The 26243-nt window shown below is 35.6% G+C and overlaps 1 protein-coding gene across 1 annotated transcript; it reads left to right on the top strand.

Moving 5' to 3' along the window:
* The first annotated feature begins 1180 nt into the window (after positions 1-1180).
* On the top strand, positions 1181-16222 carry LOC110717307 (alpha-1,4 glucan phosphorylase L isozyme, chloroplastic/amyloplastic-like). The gene is made up of 15 exons (XM_021895960.1): positions 1181-1604; positions 2773-3020; positions 3120-3221; positions 4337-4513; positions 4629-4904; positions 5355-5626; positions 7263-7380; positions 7471-7842; positions 7981-8133; positions 10652-10780; positions 11264-11500; positions 12724-12800; positions 14771-14957; positions 15394-15594; positions 15888-16222. Exons 1-15 carry the CDS (start codon positions 1361-1363, stop codon positions 16002-16004), a joined length of 2910 nt encoding a protein of 969 aa, XP_021751652.1. The 5' UTR covers positions 1181-1360; the 3' UTR covers positions 16005-16222.
* Positions 16223-26243: the final 10021 nt, after the last annotated feature.

The following is a 26243-nucleotide window of genomic DNA, read 5'->3' as shown; positions in this document are numbered from 1 at the left end:
TGCATTTGTAATATGTTCTTCCTGGGTTCGAAATGGAGTCAATTACCTACTGCCAGAAGAAGAACCTGAAATACCTGCCATGTCAGAGAAAAGGAAAAAGAAAATATTGAGAAGAAGAGTACTGCAGCAATGGAGGAGAAATGAAATGGAGAAAGGAAAAAGAAATGGCGCATTTTATAGGAAGGGGTTTTGGTGGGAAATAACAGAAAGAATCAGTGGGAAAAAATGGAGGGGAATTTTTAAAATGAGGGAAAATTAGTCTTTTTCTTTTTTTTTAACCTATTAACCCTGAATTACTAACTTATTAACGTCTGTTTAACAGACTTAATCACGCCAATTAAGAAGTCAAAAACTGGGGTGTATCACCAGGAAGTCAAAAATAAAATGTGGTACAGCTGGGAAAAGCCAAAACCTGGATGGTACCAATGGGAATTTCCCTTAATTTTTTATTCTTTTACCAACCTCATTACCTTCATATTACTTTTTCCAATTTCTTCAAAGTTCAAACTCCGCGCATGAAAAAAGGTTAATTTTTAAATAATCACTCAAAAATATAACTATTTTCGAACTAACCACCTGTTTAATTTTAAATCACCACCCCTTAAATTAAATAAATGCTCAAATTACCGCCCATTTCAAAAATCCGGTGGATTTTTTCCGTCTGTAGGCCCTACATAACACTTATTTTGACCCTTTTGACTGATTTTTCCCCCGATTTTTCTCTTTTAAAAATGCTCTCTAAACTTTAATTCACATTTCCTTCACCAAATTCTACCAAATTTTCAAAGAAAAAAAAGTGAATTGAAGTTAGAAGAACGTTTTTAAAGAGTAAAATCGGGGAAAAAAAATCAGTCAAAAGGGTAAAAAAAAAAAGGCGTTAGGTTGGGCCCACAGATGGAAAATCCACCGGATTTTTGAAATGGGTGGTAATATAAGCGTTTATTTAATTTAAGGGGTGGTAATTTAAAATAAAAAATTAAACGAGTGGTTAGTTCGAAAATGATTACATTAATTAGGTGGTAATTTAAAAATTTTCCTCAAAAATATGAAGTATTTATTTAAAAATGAAATGAGTTACATTTAAAATTAGGGTACTCCGTAAAAGTAGAATCATAAACATAAACGTAATGACTCTATAACAACAAATTACAAAGAGAAATATCATATATCATTGGGGTCCGCCTCGGAAAGCTGAATTTATTTATCACGGATTTCCATGTCCCTATCTAACCTTTTTTTCTATAAAATCTACAACAACATTCACAAGTGACTGACTGTACTTTCAGTGACTCTGAAATTGAAAGAAAAATAATCAATTTTTTTTTTTTTTTTGTGAGATTGTTTGTAATTTGTGTGAATTATGGCGACATTGCCATTATCATCATCATCAACTGGAAGAACATATAATTGTTCTTCTTCATATTATTCATCAATTTCTCGAGTTATGGAATTCAGCTTCAAAAATGGCTGTTATAATTCCAGGATTTTGTTTTCTTCTATTAATAATAGAAATATGATTGTGAGAGGTACAAGAAGATGTTTTGTTGTTAAGAATGTGTTTAGTGATTCGAAGCCGAAATCTCAGGAGCCGATCATTGAAGAAGGTCTGTTTATTGTTTTTATTTTGAATTTGATTTGGTATTTCTGATTTCATTTTTGGGTTTTTGTTGAAATTGCTCTGTTATGTTTTTGTAAGAAATGTTTTGTTGGAAATGTTACCACAGTAATTGCTGGAAATCCCAATTCCCGATATCTATGTTAATACTCTTAATGGGACTCGATTAAAGTGTGTAATATGACAATTATATTAAAATGTTGCATAATTTTGGTACAAAATGAATGTTGTCTCTAACAATGTTTATGTTTTGTTGTTTTAATGTATTAAAATTTATATTGAGTCATTGTTCAAAATTCAAATTAGTGACATCGAGTAAGATCATGAAGAATTGAACAAGTATCAACTCTTATTATTACTTGGTGTCAATATGGACAATATCAATTAAGTTAAAAAAAAGCAGGATGGTTTGGGATCCTTATGATTTCTTTGTTTTTTGTTTGTTTGTTTTTAATAAAAATTTAAAAAAAAAAGGTTTGTAAAAAAAAAAGTTCGTATGTTAGTGGTGGTATATTTAGCAGTAGCTAATTTCTAATGTATTGCTTGAGAGTGTCTTTAGAGTTTTATTTATTTATTTTTTCACATGTGTATAACGAAAAAAAGATAGGATGCAAATCATAGTTGCAATTTTTATTTTTCTGTCTTTTGTGTTTACGAGTAATGTAGTGATTCAACGTAATTGCGAATTTATGGTGACTTAGTTACAAAAAGGATGTCAACACTGAACAATCACCAGGAGCATCCTGTAGGAGCTTATTTTAGTTTGCTTTGAGAGTTGGACTTGTATTAGATCAGATCACCGTAAATGATTTTTTTTTGAAGATATCTGGAAATGGTTAGTGTTCAAAGCTATTATAATGTGGATAATGTAAGGAGGATTGTTAATATTCCCCTTTTGGCCAATTTGAATATGTCCTGACGTACCAACTCGATTGGATTATCAAGCACGCAACCTGGACATTTATGCTGTTATGAACTAATGTAAGAGCATCCAATATTATCGTACTAGCGCCAGTTCTCAAGTGCTTGATTCGTTCTTGAGAACTGGCACTAGTACGATAATATTATACTTACATGAAGTATGCATTGGAAGTTCTCAAGTGCTTGATTCGTTCTTTCTCAGGCTTTACTTATTTGTTTCATACTCATGTTTTCAGGGACTTCAAGCAATTTGAACCCGTTAAGAAACTTGAGCCCAGATTCTGCTTCAATAGCCTCAAGTATTAAATACCATGCGGAGTTCACTCCTTTGTTTGCTCCCAATGAGTTTTCCCTTTCCAAGGCTTTCTTTGCTGCTGCACAGAGTGTTAGAGATTCACTTATAATCAACTGGAATGCTACTTATGACCTTTACGAGAAGATGAACATGAAGCAAGCTTATTATTTGTCCATGGAGTTTCTCCAGGTTCTCTTACTGGTCTTTTTCTGGTTGGTCGTGAAATAAAAAAAAATTCATGTTGTCTATGGCAATTTGAAAATTAAGTAATTGTTCTCTTGTTTGTAGGGCAGAGCATTGTTGAACGCTATTGGGAATTTGGAACTTTCTGATGCCTATGAAGATGCTTTGAAAAAGCTTGGACACAATTTGGAAGCTGTAGCTAGTCAGGTTTGTTTTATGCTTTAGATTCAGAAGTACTATATCTGCTGTACTGTTGTTCTTATTGATGATTTTGCATTGTTGGAATTTTCTATTGGCCATTGTTGGAATTTAAACCTTCTTTTTTCCCCATATCCTTGCCTGTTTGACAATTTTCACCACCAAATGACTCCATTCTATATTTCGTTAGCTGGGTAGGATTGTGGGCTCTATCTTTCGAAAACAGCCTTTATACTGGTTAGGGTGACTTAAGAATAATTTTTCCTCTCATTTGGACCTCCTACCATGCCTAAATTGCCAATGGCGGATACACACTGTTTTCAGATGTGTGGACTTGCACTGCTGGTTTCACGATCTTCAGGCTACCCTAAGTCAACACCTAATTGCCTGTTTGCATCTAAGATACCTTGCGCATAATAACAATTGGCACTTCAATCTTAACTTCTCATGAAGTAATCTAGTATTAACATTGTCCTGTTGTCTTACAAACCTTTGACCTTATGGAGCACAATTACCACAGGCAATCGATAATTTCGAGCAGAAATAGTTTGTTGGTTCTATGTACTTCCTCTGTTTTTTTTTTACTTGACCTGTTTCTTTTATCACGCTTGCCAATGCAAAACTTTAACGATCAATAACTTAAATTCTTCATAAGTAAAAATTATAAAAGTTATGTATTATGATAGTACTTATTGAGACGAATCAAAAAAATCATATATGAATATATTTTTCCTTACATATTATTCACAAAAGACGGTCAAAGGAGGGGTGGTGAATAGTGTAAAAGTCAAAGCGGGTCAAGTAATAAAGAACGGAGGAAGTATTTATTTATTTTTTTAAAAACTGTGGCAAATCTGGCAATTGCTTTGATACATGAAAAAAATGTGGCAAACTAGCAAAGCCATAATTTTAGATGAAGCTTGAATAAGTTTATGCGGTGGCTTATAACAAATGTAGGGTCATTGTAGTTTCATTTCAAAATCTTTTTACAGACCTGACCATCTCGAAATGACAAGTACCTGTTTTATTATTGACCCCTCTCTTCTTCTTCTTCTTCTTTTTTTTTTTTTTTTTTTTTTTGGGTTTCATACTTGCTGCTGTTTACATTGGCTGCTTCATAACAGGAACGTGATGCTGCACTTGGAAATGGGGGTCTTGGGAGGCTTGCATCCTGCTTTCTTGACTCTCTTGCTACATTGAATTACCCTGCATGGGGTTATGGGCTAAGATACAAGTATGGGTTATTCAAGCAAATAATTACCAAGGATGGCCAAGAAGAATCTGCTGAGAATTGGCTTGAGGTATAGTTGCTACATCTTCTTTTAGAAATCATTAAGATGTTTATTACGGAGTAGATGATTATTTTTATGGGCATCTTTTGCATATTCATATTTCAGTATACACATCTTACTGCAGATTGCTAATCCATGGGAACTTGTGAGAAATGATGTATCCTATTCAATAAAATTTTATGGAAAGGTGGCTACTGGATCAGATGACAGAAGTCACTGGATTGGGGGAGAAGATATCAAGGCTGTTGCCCATGATGTTCCAATTCCTGGGTATCAAACTAAAACCACTATTAATCTTCGACTTTGGTCTACAACAGTACCATCAGATGATTTTGATTTGTCTGCTTTTAATGCTGGGGAACACACCAAAGCAAATGAGGCTCGTGCAAATGCAGAAATGGTTGGTTTTTATAAGAGTTCATCTTGTATCTTAATATGTTTGACCAAATTAGTTGATCTGCATATGGTGAAAACCCCATAACTTGTCAGATATGTTATATGTATGTTACTTGCTCCAAATATGCATTACATTTTCTTTCCTTCAGCGAGGTAGCAGACCTCCGTTCAAAAACTGTCTTTCTGTTACATCTTACTCGTCATCTCAGTTGCCAAATTAGAACTCATGACAAGGGAGTTGTTATCCAGCTATATAAGTTTTTGTAACTGTAAAGTATGTGTTTCAGAAGGGTCATAAAACAATATTCTCAGCCTTCAAAGGGTGCATTTTCACTGTGCTTCATCCACAAGAGTTGTGAATATTGTTTCTTTCTGGATTGAAATTCTTGGATTATTGTCCTTCTCTTTTTTTGATTCTTGATTTAAAATAGCATTATCAATTCTCTTTTCACAGATCTGTAGTGTACTATACCCTGGGGATGAGTCTATGCAAGGAAAGATCCTTCGTCTGAAGCAACAGTACACTCTATGTTCGGCTTCTTTGCAAGACATTATTTCGCAATTTGAAAGGAGATCAGGGGAACATGTAAAATGGGAAGATTTTCCAGAGAAGGTGGCTGTGCAGATGAATGACACCCACCCAACGTTGTGTATACCCGAGCTAATGAGGATATTAATAGATGTAAAAGGACTTAGCTGGAAGGAATCTTGGAATATAACCCAAAGGTACTTCCTACGATCTAATGGTTTACATTAGTGACAACAACAGAAATGCCTTTCTTTTTTTTTTCTTGCTTTTTGGGGGAGTGGGTGGGCAGTGATAGTGAGAAAGGCAATCTAATTTACTGTTGTGGAATATATTTTTAGCATGCCAACCCTCTGCAGTTATCATATGGAAAGAGATATACAATTCTGTATTTTACTTCCTCATGTCTTGAAATTACCAGTATTCCAGAAATATAATGTGATAGTTGGACCCAACAATCACATTCCAAGGTCAGACTTAAGTAATAATCAATCTTACTGATGGAGTCCAGAGTTTTTAAGAAGAGCAGAATAGCTTTAAGTTGTGGTGATAAAAATTATATATTTTAACTATAATTTATTCATCAATTTTACAATATGTGTAATTTTATTTTAGTTCGGCATATGAAGTCATTGGTGGATATAATTTTAGGAAGGATCTCTCCAGTGCGCAGAAGATAGGAAGACTCAAGTGTAATTCACTAGTACACTTCATCATGTATCAGTTTTACAAATATTTTAGGAATTATATGCATAATTCCAATTATTGCTTTTCAAATTGCAATTTCTAAATCTATATATCAGGTTTCAGTGCCTTGTTAATCGTTAAATCATTCCTAGCTTGCACTTGTTGAGTTTCCTTGTATCACATGCTCCTTGTGGTCAATGGCTCAGCCCTAAATCTTTTATGTTGTCAGTTCATTTCAAAAAGTCATCGGTGATCCCAGATTCATGGCAACAGAATGGTCTTGATATCATCCCTGTCCTGTAGGAGCACCAGGCTGTGCTTTGTTTTCTTCTTCTTCTTCTTTTTTATTTTTTTATTTTTTTTTTATATCCAAGCGTGGAAGCTAACATATGAATCTATGACTGAGAGAGAGGGGTTGGAGTTGGCGGGGGGGGGGGGGGGGTTTAAAGTGGCATTTATTCTATGCCAAATTTAGGTAAAAGTGGCATTTATTCTGTGTCAAATTTTGGTACGCCTGCCTTCTTTTACTAGGAGAATTGGAGAGCCAAGAAAAGCCATTGGAGATAGAAATTATAGATTATCAATTTATCATGATGAGAGCTTATTGTTACTAAGATTACTTGTGTAATGTAACCAATGCAGACCTTATGTATATTCTTTCAGATCCCTTTAGCACTTTTATGTGCATAGAAGATCACAAATTAGTCTTTTGATAATAGATGTGATTTACCTATCTGGCTTGATGGTTGTCACCCACAGTGGCAGCAAATGATAACCAACAGATGTTCCTAGGTGTGACCTATGCCTTCACGATACCCATTGACTTAGATCCATGTGCAAATTCCTACTTTTTCCAGTAAACAAAGATGGTTTCCTGTTTCAAGGGAATATGTCCTCTCTACAGGATTTTGTTTTTAAGGAAGTTTCATTTAGTAACACAACCCCCCACCCCCCCCCCCTCTTTCCCTCCCTCTAAAAAAAAGGGTTTCTCACTACTTAGCCCAATTGTACAATTATTTTTGTCTAGTGATTTCTTTTATTGTTTGTCGGAGGCAGTACAGCTGGACTGATTTTATGTGCTGTTAGTTTGAGGATTTGATTACATAGTATTTTGTCCTCCCAGCTTATGTTCCGCTGTCTCTTTGACAGAACTGTTGCCTATACAAATCATACCGTTTTGCCGGAGGCATTGGAGAAATGGAGTTATGAACTTATGCAAACCTTGCTTCCTCGACATGTTGAGATCATAGAGAAAATAGATAAGGAGGTGATCTCATATATTTACCTTTAAATGTTTTGTGTTTCCTGTTTGGACCGATCATTGTCCGTTCTAATACAATATATTGGCTATTTACAGCTTGTTGAAACTATCGTATCTAATTATGGTTCTAATGATCCTGAATTACTGATAGAAAAGTTGAACGAGTTGAGAATACTAGAGAATTTTGATCTTCCTAGTTCAGTTGCCAGTTTAGTCAAGGAAAAAATGACCTGTCAAGCTGAAGAGCATGAAAAAATTGAAATCCCTAGTGAACAAGATGGACTGGTTGTTGTAAAGGAAAGTGAGGAAGATGTTGTGGAGATGAAGGTAGAGGAAGAGCCAGTTCCAGAACCACCAAAAATGGTCCGGATGGCTAACCTTTGCGTAGTTGGGGGCCATGCAATAAATGGGGTTGCTGAAATTCATAGCCAAATAGTGAAGGAACAAGTTTTCCGCGACTTCTTTGAGGTAAGATTTGTAACTTGGTATAAAGCTGTGCAACTTTTCTTTGGAAATCCACTTTATGACGAACGAAATTGTCCGTGTTTTTCTCATTTTCTTCTCCCTATTTTGTATCACAATTTATTAAGGTTTGAGTTCTTTCAGTTGTGGCCAGAGAAATTTCAGAATAAAACAAATGGGGTGACTCCAAGAAGATGGATCCGGTTTTGCAATCCAGAACTAAGCAGTATCTTAACAAAATGGATTGGGTCTGAAGAATGGGTTCTTAACACTGAGAAACTTGCAGAATTGCGAAAGGTAACAATCTGTTTCATATTCACTTATGTATTGTGGTTCAAGCTGTATTAATTTTTGCAAACCGAAGATGGAGGAGATAATGGAGTTAGGTTTCGTTAGTCATTAAGGGAATCAAGTGAAGATTTGCAAATCTCAAGAGTACCAGGTGAAATTTTGACAACATAGAGGTGCCTTTGTAAACCTCAGGGCCTCAGGGGTACCACATGATAAAACCAATGATGTATATATAGTTGATTATTTGCTTCATAGGAATACAAGAATGTGATTAGAACTTGAGCTTAAGAATCTTTAAAAGGATGACTTAATAAAGTAAGCCTCTGTGTCAGGCTGCATCTTGATTAGTGCAAGGTAGAGGAACTTTCCACCGAGAGTTGTTTGGAAAATCTCTCTGAGAATCAAGTAAGGAAATATACAAAATGGGCTAGAATTTTTGAGAGAAAAAGTGGTGATCTGAAAGGAAGTTATGAGGATATGGCTAGGCTTTTGTAATAATTTCAAGCAGTCAAAGTGAGGGTATCTGTTGAGATATCTGTGATAAGGGTATTTACAGGCTATGCCTTTGAAAATATGTGGACAAAACCCCTGGCACTGCAACTAGAATGAGCCTGCTACAAGTCTGTAGTAGGGTTTTTGGAGTTTATCATTCTCCCATAACAGCTAGCCTACAGCAGTGTGATACCTGGCATTTCCAAGTCTTTGAAATTACGTGCTGCTCGTCCTTATTTTAAAGTGTTTGGAGAGGGTTTAGCTGCCATATTTCCTTAGAAGAGGTATGATGAGTCTACATTAGGCCAAGTCATATGACATCAAGTATAAATGGGAATTGAAATTTTCTTATTTGGTTTGAGAATATGTTGGTGGTTGGGATTGTGAAATGGGAGATCCTTCTTGACAAATATTTCCAAGCTGGGAGGGTTGGTAAATGGATGAGGAAGTTAGGAATGAAGGCAAAGTGGTGAAGGCAAAGTGATAATATATTAATATTGACTCTAAAGGTAGAGAGCAAAGGAGGGATAAAGTTGATATTAATCTGCTTTTTTATTTTATTTGGGTTATTCACATAATCTATCATAAATCAAACAAAAATAAATATGTAATGGATTTCTCACTCTTAATCAGTGGCGATTCCAGTATAGGTTCAGTGGGTTCAGCTGAACCCATACTGGATTTGGGGAAAATTCGTAATTTAGAGATAAAATAAATATAAGATAAATAAATATGCAACTACTAAATGGTACTATGTATTGTCTGTGGTTCAGCGGTCAAGAACTCTTGTGAAAGACTCTCACTAGTTGACGCGGGATCTAATCCCATGCCAAACCCATTTTGCTTTTTTTATTTTTTTCCAAAAAAAACTGCACATTTTATATAGTACGACCCGCCTATTAATTTCTATGATTGTTTTGTTGCTTCATTTGACTTTCATTATATTGTTTCTACTTTTTTATTAAATTTATTAAATATGTATTTACTTTTTTATTATTCTTGCACGATTACTGATTATTATTGGTAGTATGTATCTAATTAAGATTCAAGACACCATAGTATGAATAGGAGGGTGTGGATCTAATAATAGTAATTAACGGTATGGATCAAAATATTATAGTGGCTACAAAATTAGTGTGGTCATTGTAAAACTATCCTTATATACTACGGAGTACCTTGTAAATTTCAATAATTATTTTTGCTTCATTTCCTGTTGTTACTGAATATTTTTTCCTTTTCATTAAAGTCAAAGCATGTGGAGTATTTTATTTTACACAATCATACTTTTATTTTGTATATCTTGTTATATTTATCGATATATCGATCAACTAGATAATCTAATGAAGTAATGAGCTCCGAGAATCAGAACCCATAATGGAAAAATCCTGGAATCGCCACTGCTCTTAATCCCTCTTTTTAATCAATAAAGTCTAATCTCCCTTTCCTAAACTCTTTCTAAGGGTTTCTGGATGAGTATGTCCTACAAAATTATATAACTGTACTCTTTGTGGTATCTATTTATTTCAAAAATAGGGGAACAGAATAATGAAGAAAAGGAAATAAAAAAATATAAATTACTGTTCTCCATGTTACATTCTCTCTAGTAGCTGGGTTCATTCTTTTCTCAAAATCTCATTTAATATTGCCTAATGCCTCAAAAGGGTCAAGAGGCCCGTTTATTCATTAGATCATGCGGGATAGTAGTGGTAGTAGGTGAATCAGATGCATGCTATTTTACATATGTAATTGCAAAGAGATTTTCTCTGGTCTCTAACTGGACATGCTTAAAAGGGACTGCTACTTCACTATAAATAAGCATTGACACTCTTGCATAAGACATTTTAACTCTGTTGCATGCTATAAATGAAAACTATCTGATAGTGATTCATTCAGATCTCTTCAACTGGCTGCAAAAGTTTAGACTATGCTTATTTGTTTTAACTAGTGTTTTGTCTTTTGCCTTTGTTTACTTTATTCTGCTTCAAACATCTTTGTCTTAACTAACTGTAACATACTGGGCAACTGATTGCAGTTTGCAGATAACAAAGATCTTCATACTGAATGGATGGCAGCAAAGCGGAACAACAAACTGAAGGTTGTTTCTTTGATTAAAGAGAGAACAGGTTACACAGTCAGCCCAGATGCAATGTTTGATATTCAGGTAGCGTTTTACTTTTGCATTAACAGATCAAATTGTTTCAAGATGCTGCTTCAATGATATGTTTTTTTAGTTAGAATAGAAGTGGTTGATCATGTACTTAGAGAAGAAAAGAGAAAAGTTGCCAATACATGTTAGCTGGAAAATTGCATGCAACTCTACCTACATTGTCTTCAGTTCCTGTTCATTCATGTTTGTGTTGATGTTTTTTTTGGGGAGAGGGGGGGGGGGGGGAGAAGAAAAGGGAGAGAGTTTTCTAATATGTTCACAATTATACCAGTTGTCATATTCTTTTTTTTTAGGCAGAAGGTGTTGAACCTATTTGACATTTTCGAACTTGCAACTTTGTTAGCATAGTCCATCGACTCTCTTCTAGGCTTCTATGTTCTTTGATTTCTACACTGGACGTTTCTTAATTCTCCTTGTTCTCTCTCATTTACATAGTTTGTTAATTTTATGCAACTATAACAATAACTGGATTTTCAGATCAAGCGTATTCATGAATACAAGCGACAACTTCTAAACATATTGGGAATTGTATACCGCTACAAAAAAATGAAAGAAATGAGTGCTGAGGAGAGGAAAGAAAACTTTGTTCCAAGAGTTTGTATATTTGGAGGAAAAGCGTTTGCCACATATGTGCAGGCTAAAAGAATAGTGAAATTTATCACCGATGTAGGAGCTGCAATTAATAATGATCCTGACATTGGTGATCTACTGAAGGTATGCTTTTGTACAATATAACACTGGCAAATGTTGTAGTGTTACTTGCATATTTTTTTATATAAAGTACTATTATTTTGTGACTTCCAGTTTTCTATCTTTTCTCTGTGTCTGTATCATGGAGAGGGGAAGAGGGGAGGGGGAGTTTGAAGAATCAGATAATGTGATCAGAGGAAGCGCTGAAAAGTGCATCTAAAATTTCTTTAGTCGAGGATCTCTTCTGTTGCCTTGGGGCTGTATTGAATATATTCAGCATATATATATACATTAGAGCTAACAGAGTATGCTACAATTACTTACAAGTGGTCCGTGTTAAATTTTCCTTGTAATAAAATTAAATGTAAAACCTTTCTGTACTGGAGCTATATCAGTGACTTTTGAAGCTTTCTGATCCTTTTAAGCAATACTAAACTTCTCTGAGACTTTATAGTCTTGCGAACCATGTACATGCAAAAGTAAAATCTGGTTACACCATTGACCTTAGAATAGAGTATAAGATACCACAGTTTGATTACCAAAAAAAAAAAAAAAAAAAAAAAATGTGCTAGGCTGCTAGCTGATTCTTCTCTCAGGCATATAACAGTCTAGCATATTCTTGAAGAGATAGTTAGCACTAGATTAGCTATGCGCCATTAGTTATGCTGTCATTAGACCACAGAACCACATTGATAGTTACAGTTGTGTAGTGTAATTTCTTGTGTTTTGGACGACTGCCAAAATTCTTTGTTAATTCTTCAGCTTGGTACTTAAGGAGAATGTCGCAGCAGAATTATATTGGCTCAGTTAAGTGTACAAGGAATATCATCTTTAAATCAGTAAGGAATACAGATTGGTAGCTATCTGTCTCTAATTTTTTTTCTTTTTCTTTTTCTTTTTTTTTAAATGTAAACTAATATTATTTTTTGACCTATATCAGTTACTCCCTCTTCACACTTATAACTAGTGAAACACTTCCCTTGTTTATTTTGCAATTTCTCTCTATCTCACCTCACCACCTGGGTAGAGACTCACATTTCTCTTTATCTATTTCCTCATCACATTAGTCTCCTTAGTCCTTAATAATTATGGCATAACTTGATATTTCACTTTTTTGAATGGACAGAAGGGGTATTAATCCTCATACATATTTAGGAGTTGTAATGGTTGATTTTTGCCAACTTAATATCTGTTTTATTTTTCTAATTAGAAATTTTATTTTATCTTGGTTAATTTCTGACATTCAGGTTATATTTGTCCCTGATTACAACGTAAGTGTGGCTGAGCTGTTGATCCCTGCTAGTGAGCTTTCCCAGCATATAAGGTATTCGATTTCCCGTTTCACATAGTCTATTTGAATTCAACTCATATTCTTGAAGTACCTGGTTATGCTCAACCATCTAATATGATCCTTCCAATACGACTTGTAAGAGGACATGCTGAAATATATTTAAAATGAAGTCAATGATTACAAAATGTTTATTTTATATACTATTTGTCATTTTTGATGTAACTGTCGAGCCAATGATAGATCTTGTCTAAAACATTGAGTAAAATGGCACCATTCCTACCATGTAGCCAAAATATAACAAATCATAGAGGTATGATCTTAGTACATGATGCTCGTCCTTAGTCATTTAATTAGTCTCTTTTAATGCTCTGCTTTCACCTTATGACACCAATGGGGGAGTCATGTTTATTGTCGTAGTTTTCTCATATACCTCCCTGTGTCAGTGGTTTGACAGCAATGATTTATCATGACGACAAAGCACTTTTTTTTTTACTATGTTTGTTTGTGATCCTCATTAACCTCCTCTGAGGCTCTGTGTTAGATTATGTAAATAATCTTATGTATATATTAGTTTGTAATTTACTAATGTATCCTTAGTTGTTAACCCTACATACTCTGAATTGTATGGCTAATCATCACCAAAACAAGCCAGTGTCCTTGTAGCAACCACAATCAGTTACTGTCATGGGAAAAGTCAAGCCCCTGAGCCGATACAAGTAGCTGGTGCCTGGCGTTATATGCCAGTTTTTTCTCCTTTGCACATCCGTTGCTCCTGCTTTTTTCTCTATCCACTTCTAATCATCCTTTTTTGTTTCTTTGGCAAGAGGTTATCTGTCTCTTAAGTCTTAACCCTCATTGGAGTCATTGCTATTGCTAAATTGCATTTCTATCTCCTAGCAGATCCATGAGCTGCATATAAATTAGCTGTGACCATCATATATATCAATAAAAAAAACCCCAGCATCACTTTGTCGAGTAATTACAATTTTAAGTCAATTCTGTCTGTAAGTTATGTAAGTATGCCGAGACTGATGATGTGCAAGAATCCATTGCTCATCAACATGCAATTCCAAGCAATACTGCTGACAATATAGCAGAATCATCTGAAAGCATTTTTTTAAGCTTCTTGAGCATGCCTCAGAGAAATTAAATCCTCACCTGACAGTCATGACCATCCGTGGTAGGGCTTGCCTTGTATTCATGAATGAACCTAAAGAAGATTTAGAACTATTGAACTTAATTAACGTGTTCTATCAGCACAGGCAATAGGTCTAGCTGCTAGAAAAACTGGAGTTGACTGGAGATTTAATTATACTACTTTGGTACTGTACACATATGAGATCTGACTATGTGAGTTACTGTATTTCGGGAAATGGATTTCGATTTGTAATCTCATATATTGGTTTAAGGTGGATAATGTGCTCTTAAATCAAAGAATAAAATAACAAATTAAATAAATTCATACTCCATGTATGTAAACCTTGCTAAATGTTGAATGCTGTACCTTAATAATATGTATTTTACTAAGGAATTCACTTTGTCTACTTTTCGCCATCATACAGCAGGTTCATAAGCAGTATTACTAGTATAAACGAACTAAGGCACAAATATAATTTTTATATAGATTTATAGGGATGCATGTGTAGTCCTGGCCCAGAAAATGCGCATCAAATTTCATCTTATGAACATGTATTGATGTATACTTGTGCTAGTAAAATAACAGAACTTGTGGGGAACGTAATATCACATGGTGTCTTTTCTTAAAAGGCGCCGTTAAGTTCCATCAAGTAGAATAACTTATGCATTGCTTAACAATAAATTAATAGAACTTTACATTTGTGCAAAATATTTGACATTGAGACCTAGTGAAGAAACCTGATCACTTCCCATATCAATTAAGACAATTTTCAACTTCGATGGCTGAAATGTGGTAAACTGAAAGTTGATATGCAAGATCAAGTTTAAAATATACGGTTGATATCTTGATTTTTCCAAACCTGCAGCACTGCTGGGATGGAGGCAAGTGGAACTAGCAATATGAAGTTTTCAATGAATGGATGCATATTAATTGGGACCCTAGATGGTGCTAATGTTGAGATTAGAGAAGAAGTTGGAGAAGATAACTTCTTCCTATTCGGTGCTAAAGCACATGAGATTGCTGGATTAAGAAAGGAAAGAGCTGAAGGCAAGGTATGGTCTTATCAAGTTTGCTGATGATCTTTTTTGATATACTTACAGCCAATTTACACTACATGGTTTATTTTTTGTTGCAAAATGTTTTAGAAAAACGGCATGCGTTTACTCAAAGTCTCTTTATCAGCCATATATTAATTGCTGTAGCATTAATCATATCTGGTATTTCTTGGGTTAGAATTGATCTACCTGAAATTTTGAAAGCTGGGAAATTAAAAGTTTCCATGAATTGTTACTCTCTAGCTGCCACAATCTGAGTGTAGAATGTTTATTACTTTGTGCTTAATACACATTTGATCGCCTCATATTAGACAGCTTACTGAGCAAGCGTGGAAAGAACTACCCAATCTCTGTATTACTAGAATGATCCTTGTGGTCTTAAAGGACTAATCTGTACATATCTAACTTTTATACTTTCAACTGCTATTTGTAGTTTGTGCCGGACCCACGTTTTGAAGAAGTCAAGGAGTATGTTGAAAGTGGTGTTTTTGGTTCAAGCAGTTATGATGAACTGTTAGAGTCTTTGGAGGGAAATGAAGGATATGGCCGTGGTGATTATTTCCTCGTGGGAAAAGACTTCCCTAGTTATATAGAATGCCAAGAAAAAGTTGACGAGGCATATAGAGATCAACAGGTAAGGAACTCTAATCTGTTTATTATAGTCATGCTTACTTCCTGAGTTGTTAGAGTTATAAAAGAAAAGAACATAAAACATATGCTTTTTATTTATTGACTTGTGAAAGGATCCTTAAGAGGTCCTTGAATACAGTGTCTATCACACTCAGAGAGTGTGTGTCGCATAGCTGCGCTATGCACCATATGACATGGCTCCGTTGCCCACAAAAGCTAGCGGCTGTACATTCATTCAATTGCTATAATGGTCATGAATCTGATATTCTCTCTGTTCTGTTTGATGGTAATGTGCAGAGATGGACAAGAATGTCAATACTAAATACAGCTGGTTCATTCAAGTTTAGCAGCGACCGAACAATACATGAATATGCTAAGGATATATGGAATATTCATCCAATTAAATTGCCATGAGCTCAACTAAGATGGCTTCTAGTTATTATCACCAGTTCAATTATTATGCCAGTAAATAAATGTCTTGTTAGGCTATCTATAGAATGCCACGTGCAAGGTTGACATTGTATTGCATATGTAAAAACAGGCACTCTCTTCTAAGATGTAAAAGGAATTTCATGTTTTGATTTGATTTGATTTGAAATAAATATATATCGAGTGGCGAGTAGTATAGATAATTATGTGCTTGATTTGATTTGATTTGAAATAAATATCTATCGAGATATAGATAATTATGTGCTATTATACTTCCTACTTCCTCTTATTCAATTTTTTTGTTTTTGTTTTTTTTGGTGAAGGAGAGGGGCAAGCTCCATACAAAGCAAATCAAACCGAAACTAAAAAAGCAACAAAAGAAAAAACAAGCACACCAAACAAAGAAACACAAAACAAAAACAAACAAGCTAACAACATCCATTCAAGGTTGTCCAGTTGCGGCAATTAGTGTTAGCCTTGAACGAGCTACCCCCCCCCCCCAACAAAATCCTCCAATAAAATAGCCCTAAGATCCCTAGGGATCGTCTCAAAGAACACTAGTTTCTCTGACAAGTCAAAGTTTTCTAACCAATCCGCCGCTCGGTTAGCCTCGCGATAGCAATGTTCAACAGCTAACTCCCACCCGTGACAAGCAAGAAGCGATCTGCACTTGCGGATAATGTGAATAAAACGAGAGTTGGAGGGACACTCCTCCAACAAAAGCCGCACTACCACTTCTGAATCCACCATAAGCTGGACTCACTTATGATTTCCATTCCACACAATGGCAAGGCCTCAAAGAACACCCAAAATCTTAGCCCTTGGACACAAGCAAGTACCACAATTATTAGCAAACACCTCAAAAATCTCACCATTGCCGCCACGAATTATGCCACACCTTTCAATGCACCATCAGTGTGCAAAGCCACCCATCCTTCTCTCGGATAATTCCACCTGATAAATCTCTCTTCCCTAGCTCGCTTCCCACGTTCACAACGAATTAAGGAACTTTCCAAGGCTTTGCTAATTTCTCCAACTCCGGCCCGAATAAAACCTGCTTGATCTAAAGGGATATTCGCTGTTCTTGGAAAGCATCTATCATTCCGCCATCGCCAAATCCTCCAAAGGGTCACTGCAAACACAAAAGGTCCTCTATCCCCAAACAAAAAGTCATCTGATTCCAAATTTGACAAAATCCAGTCCTACAGACTTCCTTCTCTCATTAATCTTGTCTCAGACCATCCTATCTTGCGCCAACTAATCGAGCAGCAGGGCAAATCCTTAAGTTATGCTCAGTAGTTTCCTCATCACCACCACAAGCCATACACCGAGGGTCATTAGCAATTTTCCTGATAAATAGATTAACATTTGTCATAAGTCTATCTTGAATTGATAACCACAAGAATATCTTGATACGCTAAGGTACCTTGGCTTGCCAAATTAATTTCCAATTATGAACCTGCTGCACACTTGGTGTGTCTCTATTGCACACTATATTAATGGCAGAGGCAATGGAGAAGCCACACGAAGGAGTACCCTGCCAAAAAATTTCATCAATCGCATCCTCCTCATCTACTAGTTCATGAGCCGCAATCTCACTTAGCACACTACTTGGAAGATAGTCAGCAAAAATCTCATATTTCTACCCTGATTTCACATCCCACATATTCTTCACAGTGAAGTCTAATAACTCTTGAGGGGGGTCAATCGGGGCTAGAGCTAGAAGAGAGTCCTTAGTCACCCACTTTTGCCTCTAAAATAGAGTATCTTTGCCTATCCCAACTGCCATACTCACTCCTTTCTTAAGGGTATCAACAATTTGAACAATACCCTTCCATACATTCACGTGGGCCATGCTGTGGGCATGGGTGTGCTAAATGGTGGCCCGACACGGCACGAGCCACCACCAGGCACGGCGAGGCATAACTCGCGACGGCCCAGCACAACACGTTGTGCACCTATTTACCCTTTTCAACCAAACTCACTATAGCAAAAAACACAAAGAATAAATAAAAAAATAGCAAAGGCACTTGGAGCACGTGATGAGATACAACACACCCAGCAAAAAAACAAAAAGTAGAAATAAAAAAATACCTATAATGTCATAATAACTATTCATGTAATAATATAAAGGAGAATACTTCCAATAAAAAAAATAAAGTTTATCACATCATATTAGTAGATCATATTTTTTATTTTGATAAAACATAAACTGTAGCATTACCCTTCTCAACCAAACCCAATATAGATTTTTTTTTAAAAAATAAAATAAAAAAGGCACTTGGAACATGTGATGACATACTACACACCCAGCAAAAAACAAAAAGAATAAAAATATATACCTATAATAATGTCATAATAACTATCCATGTATCAATATAAAGAAGAATAATTGCTAAAAAAATCAAAGTTTATCACATCATACTAATATGACATGTTTGGTATTTTGATAAAACAATAAAATGTAACATTATCTTGTTCAAACAAACTTACTATAGCAAAAAACAAAAAGAATAAATAAAAAAAAAAATATCAAAGGCACTTGGGGCATGTGATGAGATACAACACACCCAACAAAAAACAAAAAGAATAAATTAAAGGAAAAATACACTTTAATCATTCTAACTATTGGCGATTTACCTAAAATAATCCTTAGAATCCCAAGTTAGGATTGTTTTCTAACAGTCCCAACTTTGCTTCTTATTTTTTCTTTCACTATACCCATCCGGTCAACTACGGGTCAACAACATGTGATAACAGGTCATATGCTGTGTGTTAACATACGATGGGTCCAAAATAAAAAATAAAAAATAGAAATTTTCATTAAAAAAATCAGAAAATACAAAAAAAAAATCAAAAAATTAAAAAAAAATAAAATATTTTTTTTAAAAATAACAAAAATTAAAATTAAACAAAAAATAATAAAATAAATCAGAAAATAAACAAAAAAATTCAGATAATTAGAAAAATTTCAAAAAAAAAAAGATTAATAAAAAAATCAGAAAATTAGAAAAACAAATAAAAAAAAATTAAATAAACAAAAAAAATAAAAAAACCCCCAAAATCCACCCAACCACCCTCCCACCACCCCGTAACCCTAGCCACCCATCCCCCTCCCTATTCCCTGCCAGCGGCCTATCCTCATAACCCCCTAAAATGACTGGCCGACACTCACCCAGCTCGGAAACCATCCGATCATCCCAAAATCACCCCCGAAATTAAACCACCCTTCTCACTGTTCTTCGACCCCATAACCACCACCTCCTTTTCCCCGACCCACAAAACAACCCCCATTCCTTTCCCCCACCATCAAAATCGGCCATTTCGGCTTTAGGGGAAAGGAGGAGGGGTTGTTTTGGCGGTCGTGGAAGATGGAGGGGGTGGTTTTGAGGGTCGGGGAATAGTATGGGGGTAGTTTTGGGGGGGGGGGGGTGATTTTGGGCCGGCCAAGTGGTTTTTGGGATGGCTGGGTGTCGGGTAGGGATGGCAACGGGTGAGATCTTAACCAGATCCGACTGGAGCCAAATCCAGATCCGTTTTTGCACCTTGGATCTAAATCCATATCTGTTGAATCCTACTGTAGGAAATATTTCAAGCATCCCACACTTCAGCCCCACTGTGATCATACACCTAAGTATGATGGCGTTCAAAGGGAAGGAAGCTAGAGTAAAAGAGTCGCCAACAAGTTTTAGGAACTTGTAAACTGTTCACAAGGTGAAGGTTACACCCTTTCACGATCCATGAGATCGCTAACTCCATAGTGGTCCGAAATCTTGACTGGATATTTGGGGATGAAGGTACAAATCCAACCTAAAAGAGATTGAACTTGCCCTAAAAATAGGCCTCGACTTTATTCTTCTCATATTCATGTGCGCTTTCTGACTAACATACAATCAATATATTAATCCTAAACCTGTTTATCTATGTTGATTGAATATTAGTGCACAAACAAATTTATTATTGGCGATCACTAGAATTATAATCATATTAACCTAACACAGAATTATTAATTATCTTATTAAGTGTGATTACAAGTACAAATTCCCTTTAAACATGCAAGAAAGACGTGATCAAACAATAATAACAATAATATATAGCAACATAACAAATCATCATCATAATATTCAATAAAGCATAATAATATTAGCAAGATCCTAGACATGATACTAACAAGATTAATAACAAATCATAGAATGTCATTAAACACTAAAGATCAAAGCTTTTATCCCTAACATGATATTAGAAAGAAATAAAATAATAAGAAGCGCCCTAAACATGATACTAGAAAGCAATAAACAACATCTTAACATTATACTAGGAATTTAAATAATCTAAGCATGCTTTCTATATCAAAAGAATAACAAACTAATTAATTACTTACTTGTATGCCTCATATCTCTTTCTAATAACAAAATACACACGTTAGTAACTTCAAGGAAAATAATAAATCAAACAATTAAATTAAATAATTGAAATAGGAATTTGGGACCAAACCCTCAGTTAACCTTCCACGTCTAGGGCGAAGGCAACTTCGAGCTTGGCTAGGTGTGTCTAGAACTTGTTAATGAGGAATTTTGTAAAAGGGGGAAGGTTTAGAAAGAGGGATAAGAATAAGCTTCTAGCTTTTAGAGAATAGAGATGGTGATTGTGAATGAAAAAAAAACAGGGAAATGCAACCCCTATTTATAAGAAAATAGTCTGGAATCGATAGAAACAAATCAGAATTTGAATCGGAATAAAACTGACCCTTGTCGCCAACGACAGAGCCCAGCGCACAAGGATCACGCATGGCGACAAGCTCTATCATTTGGCGCTGGTTAAAAGATAAAATGCACTTTGTACGGAATCCTCTTCTTAATATAATTAATCAATTAAAACTCCGTTTTAATTAATTTTGAATCAGATTTTATCATAATAAAACACTTGTTTTATTTCAAATCAAATTCATTATTTTTTCTAAAAGAATAATTATCAATCCTAATGCCATTAGAAATCAGAATAACCTTCTAGACTATTCTAGAAGACTATAATCAATCATAATAATTTTAGGAATGATAATTAATGGGCCCTCCACTAGATCATTGGACCATAAAACTATTTAAGACCCAATTTAGTATTTGGACCATAACTTCCTCATTATTCATTGGAAGTGCGCTTATAATATATCATTGCAAAGCTTTTTGCGAGCTCGACCCAAATACACTATTATTGGACCCTTATCATGGACCAAGCTAAATTAGAATGACTATTTTCATAAAATAGAGTAGATTTTCGAAAACAGAAAGAAAGATTTTATTAAAACAAACGTATCACAAGACTTTTCACACTTTCACTTCATTCGATAATCAAACGATGTAAAAAGTATTCATCACTGGGTTTTGTTTTTGGGGAGACACATTTGTGCGTCTACACCTACGCATTTGGGTTAAAAACAGGTCCAACACGGATCCTACACATTGTACCTATTTTTTTTAACAAAAATTCTAGTAAGACAATTATTTAAGTTAATTTTCATCCATATAGTAAATTACAATCAAATTTAATTATCTCTTTAAAGAAAGATCATTAAGACAACATAACCACAATTCACAATTAACTAAAATGACAAAAGTGAAAATTAATTAAACTAAACATAAAGTAAAATTCTAAAAAATTAAACATGTAGAGCTGCAGACTAGTGAAGAAGTGAAAAACGAACAACAATCAAATAAATCCAGTCATTTGGATTACAAAATTAAAAATTAGTAAGCATTAAAATGACAACAATAAATTAAATAACTAAAAGAATCTAAATTCTAAAGATTAATTATATTACTTTCCATAAATCAAACATTGTAAGTATGTGACTTGTGGTCATCGGAGAGTGCTAGACTCACAGTCACTGGAAAGTATGGGATGGAGGCTGGAGTATGTTGCTGGACGACCGTCGTAGAGGCTAGAAGGTGGAGTCGTTGGAGTTTAGGTTAGGGTTGCCGTTTGGGAGAGAGAGAAGAGAGACTAAGAGAGAGAAAGAGAGAGTGTGTGTGAGATTTTAGGGTTTGGAAAAGTCAGAGTTCTAAGAGACTAACATATTTTCATGTGGGTTGGGCTTGTAGTTTGAAAATACTAGTATTTTTTTTAAAAAAAAAAACAGGTCAACGGATCTGGATACGGGTATTTGGGTTAGACTCGATCCAGACCCCCTTTTTTAGACAAGATCAGTATCCGATCCAGATTCGTCGGGTCCAATTTTTCAAGATCCATATTTGTGAAAACGGATATGGAACCACGGATCCGGGTCGGATACGGATCCATTGCCATCCCTAGTGTCGGTCGGCCATTTTGGGGGGTTATGGGGTTGGCCGCCAGCGGGGAAGGGGGAGGGGAAGGTTGTCTAGGGTGGTGGGAGTGGCTGAGAGGGATTTTTCTTTTTTTGATTATTTTTTCTAATTTTCTTATTATTTTCTAATTTTTTTTTGAATATTTTAATGAATTTTTTTTTACTTTATTTCTTTTTTTTTGATTTTTTTTGGTTTTCTTTGTTTTTTAAATTATTTTTTTTCCTAATTTTTTTTTTATTTTTTTAATTTTCTGATTTTTTTGGTATTCTATTTTTTTATTTTAAGTTTTTGAATTTAATGATTATTTTTAATTTTCTGAATTTTTTTAATTTTCTTATTTTTAATGAAATTTTCTGATTTTTTTTCTAATTTTTAAAATTCTAAACTAATCACGTGTTGACACCTGGTATTCATTAATTTTTTTTTAAAAAATTAATTTTTCAACAGATTACCGGTCATTGGAACCGCTGGAAGAAAATAAGAGGCAAAGTTGGGTCTGTTAGAAAGTAATCCAAATTAGTTGGGATTATTCTAGGTAAATTGCCAATAGTTGGGATTATTAAAGTGTATTTTCTAAATAAAAAAATACCTATGATGTCCTAATAACTGTTCATGTAATAATATAAAGGAGAATACTTCCAAAAAAATTGAAGTTTTTCACATCATATTAGTAGGACATTTTTGGTATTTTGATAAAACAATAAACTATAGAATTACGTTTTTCAACCAAACCCACTATAACAAAAAACTAAAAAAATTAAAAAAAAAAGAAAGGCACTTGGGGCACGTGATGAGATACAACACACCTAGCAAAAAACAAAAAGAAGAAAAAAAAACTGATAATGTCATAATAACTATCCATGTAATAATATAAAGGAGAATATTTCCAAAAAAAAAATTTGAAGTTTATCACATCATATTAGTAGATCATGTTTTGTAATTTGATAAAACTATAAAATGTAGCATTATCCTTTTTAACCAAACCTACTATAGAAAAAAATAAATAAAAATAAAGTAACAAATGCACTTAGGGCACGTGATGAGATACAACACACCAAGCAAAAAAAAAATAATAATTAAAAAAAAATTGTACATAATGTAGACACCCAAATGTGTCTCCCAAAAAACCAAACCCAATGATGAATACTTTTCACGTCGCTTAATTATCGAATGAGGTGAAAGTGTGAAAAGTCTTGTGATGCAGTCGTTTTAATAAAATATTTCTTTCTGTTTTCGAAAATCTACTCTATTTTATGAAAATAGCAAGTCCAATTTATCTTGGTCCATGATAAGGGTTCAATAATAGTGTAGTTATTTCTAGCACGTCAAGAGCTTTCCAACGATATATTATAAGTCCAATTCCGATGAATAATGAAGAAGTTATGACCAAAATACTAAATTGGGCTTGAAATGGTTTTATGACCACATGATCTAGTGGAGGGCCCATTAATTATTATGATGAAATCTGATTTAAAATTAACTAAAACAAAGTTTAATTGCTTAATTATATTAAGAAGAGGATTCTATAAAAAAAACACATGTTTTATCTTTTGATTAGCGCCAAACGACAAAGCTGTCGCCAAACGACAGAGCCTGTCGCCATGCGTGATGCTTGTCGTTTTGCGCTGGGCTGTAACACCCCAATAATTCTCTCTTAAAAACCTGTGAATAACCTGTATTTAACCTGAACAATTCCAAGAGAATTACTAGCGTGCTACCGCCACGTGTTCAAACGTTAAGGCTATCTCAGAAATTAGCAGCGGAAAACTAAATCACTTATAAATAAACTTCAAAACCAAAGAATTAAACCAAATTAAGTGTTACAAGTTGGAACCATTATGGCCATTATTCAAAACCCATCAAAGTAGTAAGTAAATAAAACTAGAGTTCAAATAAATTCAAACCAGAAGGAGTAATGTAGAATAAAACCGAGTTAGAATAAATTCAAACTTGCAAAAGCAATAAACTGTGGACAATTAACTCTCCACTCAAAATCCCACAACCCTGATGTGAATGCTGCATGTGTAAGAACCTGTGGTAAATCTGCTCCCCAATATTACAAATGTAAAAATTGGATCGTCACAGGTGTTTTGGGTGTTTTGGTCCCTTGGGAGAGTTACAACACGAAGACTGATCCGGAGTGAGCTGTACCTGCAAAACAAACGGAGACACCGGTTGGGTGGTGCCCCGCCTCCGATGCACAAGTTAGAAAGTTGAAGAGAGAGAATAAAGTGCGGAAATTTAGGTGGGTATCTGCTCGGATTCCAAGCTGAGGTCTTTCTCTGATGTAAGAGAATACCAGTGTAATAAATGATTGAATGTGTCCCCAAAATGGGGAAATATCTCCCTATTTATAGGGTCGTTGGAGAATGTGCCCCTATTTAGGTCATCTGACCTAAATTTCAGTGGGCTGCTCCTTAAAACGGCGCTTCTAGGGATTTGGGCCCTTGAAGGCCGCCATTTCAGAGTCATATCTGAGGGCGCCAAGTGTCAGAGGGATGTTCAGCCACATGGGCCATCCTGAGCTTGACACGTGGCTTCCTGTCATTGGTCCACGTGTCTAGGGTATTTTTACCCTAAACATTTGCCCCTCACAGGTCACACGTGCATATCACGTGGGGCCTGTAACACGTGTCTACCCTTTATGGGTGAACAGTAACGGGTAAAATTTTTGAATTTCAAATCAAAAATTTTCCCCCCACTTTCACTTTCTATAAATAGAAAGTTACCCCCCTCCTTTTCACACCTTACGTTCACATTGACTTTTTAGAGAGAGAAAAAGAGAGATTCTAGAGAGAGATTTCTCTGCTCCCGTCTGCGTCAAAGAAAATTTCAAGCTTCTGAGTGCTAGCAGTTCATCACGCGGCTTACCGGTTGTAGCGGTTTCCAGATTTTCCAGAGTCAAAGCGAGGTAACCGCCTGTACCATTTTAGCTTTTCCTCCCTTTCAATTTGTATACCATTTTTTCCGCCTGTATACCCGGCTTTTTTAGAGAATATAAATGAGTTCCCAATCCACCCACTCGGCACTGTCTAGGACACTCAGCCGATCCCCCGGAACGGCTGAGTCTGGAACAGGGGGTGCATCTTCTGAACTGTCGGAACCAATATGCTCATCTCCGAATTCCTCCCTCTCTGTGTCTGTGCAGGACACAATGGCCGGAACGAAACAGACGGCCAGACGGTCTAGAAGATGGCCCACTATGAGAGTGCCAGCCGATGAGGTTTTCCCTGAAGGGGAACAGAGGGATTGGGAGGAGAGCGGATCTGACGAAGAGGCTCCCTCTACCTCCGGGAGCTTTGGGATAAGAGAGGTAGACGACGAGGGAGCCGCCTCCTCTAATGAAGCCGGCGGTGCTGAGGCCGGCCAAGGATCTAGAGCCGAATCTTCCGGCTCCGACCAGGGTGATTTTGCGGCTGACTATCAGCAGGCGCCCAAGGTTGCTGACAATCGCAACCCCAAAAAGACCCGGATGATGCCGAGTAACATCACCCTTCTTAATAGCGGGTTCAGGGCCTTTAAAGAGAAACATCCCTTAGGAAGGGGTTGGGAGATTATTATCCCTCCGGCTGATGCTGTAATGGCCTGGATTGACGACATTGATCATTCAGATGATTACTTCATCTACTACGAGGCGGTTATCAAAGCCGACCTCCGGTTCCCCCTCCACCCCGGGATTAGGAAAATCCTCAAGGGGTACGATCTGGGGGTTTGGCAGCTCACCCCTAACTCGTGGGTGAATATCTTAAGTTACATCGCCGCCTGCGAGTTTCAGAACTTGAACCCCAGTTTCTCTGCCTTCGCTCACATGCACTATTTGAGCAAGGCTCCAGGCGGCCATGGGGCATGGTATACTCTGACTACCTTGCCCCAATACTTAATGACTTTAGACAAAGTGTCCAAA

Source organism: Chenopodium quinoa, unplaced genomic scaffold (assembly GCF_001683475.1).
Source record: "Chenopodium quinoa cultivar QQ74 unplaced genomic scaffold, ASM168347v1, whole genome shotgun sequence".
Taxonomy (NCBI): Eukaryota; Viridiplantae; Streptophyta; class Magnoliopsida; order Caryophyllales; family Amaranthaceae; genus Chenopodium; species Chenopodium quinoa.
This window is presented reverse-complemented; position numbering and strand designations above follow the sequence as displayed.